Source organism: Ochotona curzoniae, unplaced genomic scaffold (assembly GCF_017591425.1).
Source record: "Ochotona curzoniae isolate NIBS_2020 unplaced genomic scaffold, NIBS_Ocur_1.0 patch426, whole genome shotgun sequence".
Classification (NCBI taxonomy): domain Eukaryota; kingdom Metazoa; phylum Chordata; class Mammalia; order Lagomorpha; family Ochotonidae; genus Ochotona; species Ochotona curzoniae.
In genome coordinates, this window is record NW_024467002.1 from 389,272 (window position 1) to 399,343 (window position 10,072).

Here is a 10,072-nt window from a genome sequence, read left to right on the forward strand (position 1 = left end):
AGACAAAGTAATGGTTCAGGTTCATTCCTTCGCATGCAGATGTCTGTTTCTGCCAGCCGGTGGTTCTTCCGCTGTGGCCGACGATCAGCTGGCCGAGGGGGGCAGCCTGGCCTCTGGGCGCTCTGTGCAGGTCCCCTGTTCCTTTCTGTCCCACAGCGTTGTGATGACCGTGGCTTGGTGGCAAGTTTTGAAATCGGGAGACATGAGTCCTCCTCCAGCTTTTGGCTCTTTAGCGGGAAAATTGATTTAAAAAAAAAAAAACAAGACTAGTTGTAAGATCCACATGCAAGCTCTTCCTTTTGAGAAGATTCACTCATCTGGCAGTAGATTTCTAGAACTGAATGTGTCCTGCCTTTCTGCTTGTGACCACAGAAGGATTACCCGGAGGTGAATGCGGTCGTGAAGAGGATGCAGTCTCTCCAGCTTGACTCTGTGCCCGCGCCTGCCAGCAGATCCAACTCCGGTAAGCTGCCCCGTGCCCAGAGACCGCCCATCCGCTCACGTGCTCCTTCACCGGCTCTCAGATACTGTGCAAGAACACAAAGGGTATATGGGGATGGAATTTTTAAAAATAAGTTTTGGCGGGGGGAACAAAAAGTTGGAAATCAATACGTAATTGTTTTCTCAATTATAAAAAATATTTAGTATCTTTTCATCTTAATATTTTATGTAAACTTTTTGAAGAGCCTTCATGTTGTAAACACAAGACATTCTGCCTTATATGGACTTATAGTATGGTCAGGAGTCAAGTTAAATATATTTGAAATATGAAGTCACAATGTTTTCATTGAAATGACACTGTCCTAAACATGACAGGGCCCTATAAATCTGACAGAGAGAAAGTAGCAGTTCAGAAAAACGGACCAAAAGCCCAGAAGTGATTGGATCACAGCAGTGGCCGGCAGGCTGCACTCACACTTTCAGGGTAATTCCAGAAGAGAAGGGAGAAGGGCTGAGTGTAGGGCGCTGAAGCCACACGAGAGCTGTCCGCCTGCATATACCTCAGCCATCAAGTCAGAATTGCTTGTGTGGGTTCCTAGAGCTTTTATTTTTTTAAGGTTTATTTCATTTTTATTGGAAAGGCAGATACACAGATACAAGGAGAGACAGAGAGGAAGATCTTCTGTCTAATGATTCACTCCCCAAGCAGCCACAATAGCCAGAGCTGCGCAAATCCGAAGCCAGGAGCCTTTTCCAGGTCTCCCACGTGGGTGCAGGGTCCCCAGGCTTTGGGCAGTCCTTGACTACTTACCCAGGCCCCAAGGAGGGAGCTGGATGGGCAGCGGGGTTGCCAGGATTAAAACCAGCACCCAGCCTGGCGCCGTGGCCTAGCAGCTAAAGTCCTGGCCTTGAATGTGCTGGGATCCCATATGGGTGCCTTGGGACCCTGCACCCGTGTGGGAGACCTGAAAGAAGTTCCTGGCTCCTGGCTTTGGATCGGTGCAGCTCTGGCTGTTGTGGTCACTTGGGGAGTGAATCATTGGATAGAAGATCTTCCTCTCTGTCTCTCCTCTTCTCTATGTATCTTTGTAATGAAAATAAATCTTAAAAAAAAAAAAAACAGCACCCATATGGGATCCCGGTGTGTGCAAGGCAAGGATGTTAGCTGTTAGCCTTTAAGATTTATGTGCTTTTATTTGAAAGATAGACTGTACATAGAGAGAAAAGAGAAAGGTGTTCTGTCTGCTGGTTCACACCCAAAATGGCTGCAATGGCCACAGCTGACCTGAGCCAAAGCCAGGAGCCAGGAGCCTCTTCCGGGTCTCCTATGTGGAAGCAGCATCCCAAGGACTTGAGCTGCTGCTTTCCTAGGCCACAAGCAGAGAGCTGGATGGGAAGTGGAGTAGGGACACAACCTGGTGCTCACACGGGATGCCAGTGCCAGAGGACAGACTAGCCTACTGTGCCACTGTGTTGGCCCCTGCTTTGGCTCTTAGTTTCTGCCTGGCCCCACTAAGGATACAGCCAACTCCACTCACGTCCCGTGTCCTGTGCCCATCCCTGCACAACTGCCTCCCTGTTGTCTGTTACTTCCTGTGTGCCCTGTCAGGCAGGGGCACCTGATCCTCTCTAGAACCTGTGGGAAGAGTGCCACAGCTGTGTGCCTCTCACTTGTCTTACTTATTTTCAGTTTCATGACCACGTTCAGCTTTCATTTTGCTTCTGCACGTTTTCTGAAACCCATTCCAATATATTGATGATTTCCTTCGCAGCCACAGAGCAGCCCCACTCCCTGCACAGTTCCCAGGGATTCCAGACGGGGCCTGTGGAGATGACCTTCGCGTCCCTGTTCTCGGCCTCCCCCGAGCACCTGCAAGAAGACAACCAGCCGAGCCTGCAGAGTAAGCTCCAGGAGGAAGCCAACTACCATCTTTACGGCAGCCGCATGGACAGGCAGCTGAGACCGCAGCTCCGGCAGAGTGTGGCTTACAGCAGGGAGGAGGAGAGGAGACGGCGGGTTTCCCATGATCCTTTTGCACAGCAGACACCTTATAAGAACATTCAGAACCCAGGCCTCCAAGTGCCGAGTTACCTCGGTGCGGCCAATCAATGCAATATGCTCCACCAGCCGATGAGACTCAACAGCCAGTCCCCACCACCATGCTGGAACAATGGGTTCTACAATCTGTACGGTTTGGGAACGAGGCCGTTGGACCCAGGGACAATGGGTTCTGTTTGGTATGGATCTACTGGAAGCCAAATTCAAAATCAACATAAAACTCCAGTGCCTGAGACCAACTTACTAGGAAATACACCCACCATTCCATTTAACTCCTTGACACCAGCAGGTAAACACATCTCTAGTGGTCCCTATCCTACCCTTTTTTAAAATTATTATTGCTGAAAGTAAACAGCCAGTAGCTGTATGACAGGGGTCCACAGGATGGCAGTGAAGGACAGCTCATTGCAGGTGCTCCATGGTGAGCAGACCTTGCCGACGTGGGATGGTAATGGCCTCCTGCGCTGCAGGCCTGGGATTCCTCAGAGCTGCCCCCAGGTACTGTTACACAGGCCTAGCAATTGCAGGCGACTTCCCGTGGTGGCCCTGTCACCCCCAGTCTCTGGCAAGTGGGAAGAGCTCTGCCTGTACACTTTTCTATCTCGCTGTCTTCTAAGACAAATGAAGACCGTTCATTTTCACAAAGTTCATAGGAAATGGACTTAAATTTTTTGATACAGAAAGTTTGAAATCCCTGCATAGTGTGTTCACACTATAGGTGGTAAGTGCTAGGAGCGTCACTCTTACTAACATTGTTAATAAAGAACATCTCTCGGGAGACAAAAACCTTTGCAACTGGGGAGCTCCTTAACACCAAGGATACACATTTGGCAAGCATGGATTCAGATGACCTCAGCTGCAGCAGCTTCATGGGCTGCCCAATGTGACACGCAGATCACTGTATGTGTACCTGGAACTTCTTTCAATGAGAAGGGCCCAGTTCCTCGGCTCCATCAGAGAAGGTGCTGAAACCTGATCACAGCGCCTAATCCAACCAGGCCTGGAGCTCAGCTTCATCTGCCTGCCTCCTCACAGGGTCCTCTCTCGCACAAAGACGTGTTCAGTGTTGTTGAGTGACAGTTGTATCATGGGGCAAGTTCAACCTGAATGTCCCTGAGTGTGTCCCCTCTCCTAGGCCCCCCAGGCTGGGAGTGTGAGGACTGTGAAAAGGAGCCAGTGTGGCATTCCCCCTCCTAAGGACTCAGACTCGGGGAGCAGGCAGCCCTGAGCTGATCCGGAGCTGCCAAGGACAGAGTGCGACAGGCTCGGGGAGGGAGCTTTGCAGACAGGCCTGGGCCAGACCGCACTAGGAAGGGAGCAGGTGGGGACAGCCTGAGCTAGGGCCAGGTCATCGTCTAACTGGATCACTGGGGAGCCTGGAGGGAGCACAGTGGCGGGGTTAGAGAGGGGGCTGAGGCAGCAGCAGGAGGATCTGCGGGCATGAAGGTGGCGCTATAGCAGGAGGCAGCCATCTGAGCCATTCGCAAGTGTAGCGCCCTCTCGCGCTCTCCCACTGCCCTGCAGCCATCACCGCCATCCACTCCAGGCCTTTCTTCCCATTCTGAAAGCCTGCTGCCATTAAACCCCACTCCCCAGTGCTGCCCTGCCACCGCCTCCAGCCCTCAGCAGCCCCTCTCTACGTCGTGAATTTTACTAGGATAATGTCCTCAAGGTTCACCCGTGTGGTGTGAATCATAGTTTCTTTCCTTTTTAAAGCCAAATAGTATTCCCCTGTGCAGATGATACGGCACCGGGTGATTCCCCGTTCCCCCGGTGACGGACAACGTGGACTGTCTCCATCTCTGCGCTGCTCACAGTAATGCTGCTGGGAACATGGCTGCAGAAACATTTCTTGAAGACGCAGCTTTCAGTCCTTTGGGCTGTATACCCTGCAGTGGAATTGCTGGATCACACCGTACTTTCCGTTTTAGTTGCTTCGAGGCCCCGGCCCCACGTTCTGTGCAGTCAGTGAGCAGGTACCTTCCCACCAGCCACGCACAAGGGTTCTGTTTTCAGCAGATTCTTGCCAATATTTAGTAATTTTTCCCCCTTTTTTTCTTTTTCTTTTAAATAAGTAGCACCCTAATGAGTATGAGGCCAATTAGTCACATTTTAAGAAAGAAATCCTAAGAGGGGTCTGGCATGATTGGCTTAAACCTTTAGAAGAAAGCCCTGCTCCTCTACCAGGCCATGTTCACATCTTACCAGTGATGTGAACATCTTTAACCCGTGTCTTTCTCTCTACTCAGAGGAGTCTATAAAATGCACCATCTACAACAGCAGTGGTATCCAGATCGGAGCCTGTAACTACATGGAGATTGGCGGGGAGCTCTCATCACTGTCAGACGGCTTGCACACAAACCCACAGGAGCCAGCTTCGAAGTACCAGGCCGTCTTTGGTAAGAGGCCCCTTACACACCGTGTCCAGCACTGTTGAGCTTTCTTACTCGTTCAGAGGGAAGTAGTGGAATCTTTAAATTTCCCTGGTGATTGTCCTGAAAGCTAATCCCATCTTCTGCGAAATTTCCATAGATTCATGTCTTTGTATGTATTTTTTTTATTTATTTATTTTTTTAAAGATTTATTTTTATTATTTTTTCATTGGAAAGGCAGATATACATAGAGGAGAGACAGAGAGGAAGATCTTCCGTCCGATGATTCACTCCCCAAGTGAGCACAACGGGCCGATACTATGCCGATCCAAAGCCAGGAGCCTCTTCTGGGTCTCCCACATGGGTGCAGGTTCCCAAAGCTTTTGGGCCGTCCTCGACTGCTTTCCCGGGCCACAGGCAGGGAGCTGGAAGGGAAGCGGGGCTGCCGGGATTAGAACCGGTGCCCATATGGGATCCCGGGCATGCAAGGCGAGGACCTTTAACCACTTGCACCACCGCGCCGGGCCCTGTATGTATTTTTGATTTGGGAAGAATCACAGTTATAGATTCATGGCTTTGTTTTAAAACTGAAATGAGTTGATGTATGAAGCACACAGAAGTCTGCAAAAGTGCTGAATTTTCCTCACCATCATCATCATCTCGCCTGTTCTGTAAGAGAGAGACCCTCTGCTCTCAGTGGCACTTCTGTAATAAACTCAGCAGGCCCGTAACATGAGCCCCGAAACAGTCTGGGAAAGGCAGCGTGAGTCCAGGACGAGAGCAGAGCTTTTTGGTTGACCTGGGATCAGCACGTTTTTCTCTGCCAACAGCCAGATGGTAAACAGGCTGGGTGTTGCGGGCCCTGAGCTCTCCTTTGGAGCTACTCTGTCCTTACAATGCCAGGGATGTCAAGCACTGCCTCGTGTGTACTTGACTGATCATAGCTGAGTTCCAATAAAAATTGACTTACAGGGCACAGCGTGGTAGCCTAGTAGCTAACGTTCTCGCCTTGCATGGCACGCCTAGATCCCATATGGGCACTAGTTTTAATCCCCGCTTCCCATCCAGCTCCCTGCTTGTGGCCTGGAAAAGCAGTCAAGGATGGTCCAAAGCCTTGGGACCCTGCACCTGCATGGGAGACCCAGAAGAGGCTCCAGGCTCCTGGCTTTAGATTGGCAAAGCTCTGGCCATTGCAGCTGCTTGGGGAGTGAACCAACAGACGGAAGATCTTCCAGTCTGTCTCTCCTCCTCTCTACATATCTGACTTTACAATAAAATTAAATGTTTTTAAAATGTTTATTTACAAACAAAACAAGGTGTAAGGTTTGGCCCACTGACCATGGTTTGTTGAATGATATTTGAAAGTGTCTCGGAGAGACGTGCCTGGCTTCTGAGGGACTCTGACATTCAGTGGTGGTGACGGGGACTGCGTCACGGTGGGCGAGGAGGAACGGGAGTGGGGAATTCAGCGGACTGAGTTCAGGTGATTGGTTATTTTGTCATGGGTCAGGGGAAGGAGCGGCGGTTGGAAGGAAGGCTGAGGGTGCATGGCGGCGGCTAGCAGCTCATCTCTTGGTGCTAACGAGGCACTCGAGCCAAATGACTCGTGTGCATGGTTCTGCTAGCCTCAGTCTCCGGGGAAGCTGTGTGAGGCGGTGGGCAGGCAGCAGGTCAAGAGTTTGGTGCCCTTGACTCTGGCCAGGTGTAAGTAGAGAATGTACAAAAAGAAATAAGTGGTGGCTCTCTCCTTAACATTCAAGTTCAGATGTAAACAAGGCCTCTGGCTAGGATTAAGGGAATGCCCAGCCTAGTAACCCATGGCGGTCTAGCCACAAAGCCATCAGCGGTATTTCAGGGGTATACCTGCCAAGAGGGAGGGGCCTTATCCCTGCTCATACCAGGACAGGAAGGCAGCAACGCCAGGTACCATCCAGTGTGCCACACGGAATCAGTAACAAGTTCTCTCCTGTACTTTCTCCAACAATGATAGAATTAAGAAGTCACCTAGAGGTCTCTCCTTTCTGGAAGCCCCCTCCTGTTACTAGGATGGGAGTGTCTTTTCTCCTTTCTTCTAATAAATCTTGCTTTGAAACTAAAAAAAAAAGAAGAAAACAAAGTCATCTCAGAGGGAGGGCTTCTTGGAGGGGTTGGGGGAATCCCAGAGCCTATGAAACTGTCATAAAATGAAATAAATTTAGTTTAAAGAAAAAAAGAAGTCATCTCTCACCTCACTGAGTTTTTCCTAGCTGTTTGGCAGCCAGAAGGCACACATGGGGCGTGGCCTGATCCCTTCTCGTCTTTTCCATTTTGGCAGATGATACCACCAGTCTGACTGATGCCCACCTGAGCCCAGTCAGGGACAACCTGGGGAAGCAATGGAAAACCTGTGCCCGCAAGCTGGGCTTCACCGAGTCTCAGATCGACGAAATCGACCACGACTATGAGCGGGATGGACTGAAAGAGAAGGTTTACCAGATGCTCCAAAAGTGGCTGATGCGGGAGGGCACAAAGGGTGCCACTGTGGGCAAGCTGGCCCGTGCCCTCTACCAGAGTGACAGGATAGGCCTCCTCAACAAACTGGTCCACCTAAGCCAGAAGTAACCCTGCAGGGCTCCGCTCCCCTGGGAAGAGCTGCCGGCAGTCCTGTTCTCACCCACATGACTTCCGCAGTCATTTCCTGCCTCCAGAGCTGCGGGAGCTCTCCCGCAGCACAGGGATTCAGGAAAACAGGAAGAAGCCATCCCGGCCGGGGCAGCCGCCCCACCAAAACGGAGAGGGGGATGCTGGAGGAGGGTCGTGCTCCTTCGGTTCATGCCACTGCTTCAATTATACTAATCATTCCGTTTCTTAGCGTTGGAACAAGTGAAAAAATCAGTCCACGCAGGCCTCTGTGACCAGCAGGGGATGCCGAGGGTCCGTGCTGCCCACCAGGGAGCTCTGTGCCCTCCAGGAGCAAACCCTGAATCGCTCACTACAGGCTCCGGGGAGTGCACGTGACCGCCGGGCCATTCTGTGAATCGCTAAATTAACCAAGGGTATTTTATGAAATACTGAGGAGGCGGGGTGGGGGGAAGTCGGGAAACCCATCAGAGTTTCTTAGGCAATTGTTGCAAACATGTAGTACTAATTGTGAATGCCACAAAAATGCTTAATTAATTTGGTAAGTTCTTTCCTAGCATTCTGTTTTTGTTGGTTGTTTTTCTGCACAGCCCGGGGCCCCTGCAGGGACAGTGGGTGTTAAGGAGCATGGCTGGGGCTTCAGGGCTAGACACCGTCGAGCTGCCTCCTGGGTTTACTCTGCGGTACCCCAGAAAAGATGCTCTGAAATGAAATAAGATCGCTTGAGAGGCTGCTCACTGTGCCTCCGCCCTCAGCCTTCCCAAGCCACTAGAAACCCAGAGGGAATAGAGGAGCTAGAAGACAGCAGGTGCACGGTGCCGTCCACACACAGGCATGCGGCCCACCTTGCTCTCCGGCACGGTGGAGGAGGGGAGGGAACGGGGATGGTCTGCCAGCTGTCAGAAAGGATTCCGGGGCTTGGCACACTGGCTCTGATTCTGTGACACGCCCAGTCTCACACACACACACACACATTGGGTCTGATTCTGTGACACGCCCAGTCACACACACGCACACACACACACAAGTTGGGTCTGAGTCTGTGTGACACGTCCAGTTACACACACATACCCTTGGGTCTGATTCTGTGTGACAGTGAGTCACGCACGCACAAGCAAAAACGTGCACACGCACACACACTTCCTCCAGACAGTCGTGGTTTTAATCTTCATCATGTCTAGCAAGAATTTCCTGTCCACACTAGAAAAAAAAATTGACCCTGCTGAAGATTGCTAAAGGCCAAATGGTAACAGTGTCAGTTTCAACATTACTGATGGGGTGGCTTTTAAGTTGAAAGTGGGGTATCAACATCTTTTGCATATCCTATAATTAGACTGCCTGGGCCTTTGCTACTCAAGAGCCTGCAGTGGGCCAGGGAGGGCACTGCAGGGGACAGAACCTTCCAGGGTACTGTATGTGTGGAGTGTTCAGCGGAAGGCTTTCTGGAGAAAAGGGACGATGCAATTTGGGGTGAAGCTGAGGTGGATAACTCAGGCCACACCTACATTAGCAGGCACAAATCCTCCGCCTACGTCCAGTTAGAAAGCAGGATGGGAGCCAGACTAGCTGGCCATGCCATTTTGATCATCAACTAGAGAGCCTCGGTTGCTAGCAAATTCCAGCTCATTTCAGGTGTTGGAAACACCCCAAACAAGCCAATGCGAGCCTTATGGTGAGTGAGACATAAATGTTCCCACTTGCTGTCGGAGCTTTCAGACTAGCCTGGCACAGCAGCCGAAGCCCTGCTCAGGTGAAGGTAAATACTGCAAGAACGAAGCTGACCAGCCAGCTGTCACATTCCAAAAAAGGTAACAATCTCAGAAGGAAAAGAACGAGTTTGAGCAACTGCAGAGTGAAAATCCTATGTGCACTTTTGGTTCTTTTTAGTATCCTAAAGAAATGTCGCAAAAATGAAATATTTCATTGCCCCAAACTGAACTGTATTTTTATTAAGAAAAAAATATATATGGCACTTTAAACCTTAAAAATGTGACTGGCTGACTTTACGCTATGGCCTGAAGGACCATCCCTGTTGTGGCATGTCAGGAATTCCTTCTGTTTTAAGGCTAAAGACGATTCCGTGGTCTGGATGTACTGCACCCTGCTTCATCAGCGTCAGGCACTGTAATTTTTCATAGCCTTTACATTAATAATGCTGTTATGATCATTGTGCAAATATCTCCTCCTTTTGGGTGTATTTCTAGAAGTGGAATGGCTGGATCACATATTGTGCATTTAGCTTACGAAAGTCATAGCTGTCCTGCTCGCTGGGGTCCCCAGCCGCACCAACACCATCTCCATTAGTTCTTAACCAGTAGGTCCCGTCCTCAAGGCACGTCCCACCCTAGCAGTGGGCCACAGGGCCGGGGTCTCCCCACACCTCCTCCAGTGGGGGTGCCCCCAGGACACCCACCTTCTGACCTCGCCTCGGAGAGGAGGGTCGCAGTCACCATGGCGACCGGTGGAGGCCGACTTCCATCACAGGAGCCAGGGTGGACTCGGGGCCCCGAGACTGTCTGATCAGGGGTTAAAGAGGGACCCTGAGAGAACAGAGCCGCCGACCTGAGGCCAGCGGAGCCAC

General features: G+C 50.9%; 1 protein-coding gene across 5 annotated transcripts in view; it reads left to right on the top strand.

Moving 5' to 3' along the window:
* LOC121167767 (receptor-interacting serine/threonine-protein kinase 1-like) overlaps positions 1-8,036 on the top strand; it is a 37,583-nt gene extending 29,547 nt beyond the window's left edge. For 4 of the 5 annotated variants that reach the window (XM_040997347.1, XM_040997348.1, XM_040997350.1 and 1 more), the window contains 4 exons: positions 373-463; positions 2,214-2,789; positions 4,750-4,899; positions 7,187-8,036. In XM_040997347.1, the coding sequence (XP_040853281.1) occupies positions 373-463; positions 2,214-2,789; positions 4,750-4,899; positions 7,187-7,473 (1,104 nt within the window). In that variant the 3' untranslated portion in view covers positions 7,474-8,036. The remainder of the gene's footprint in view (positions 1-372; positions 464-2,213; positions 2,790-4,749; positions 4,900-7,186) is intronic. The other variant, XM_040997349.1, reaches the window with a different exon arrangement.
* The last annotated feature ends 2,036 nt before the right edge of the window (positions 8,037-10,072 follow it).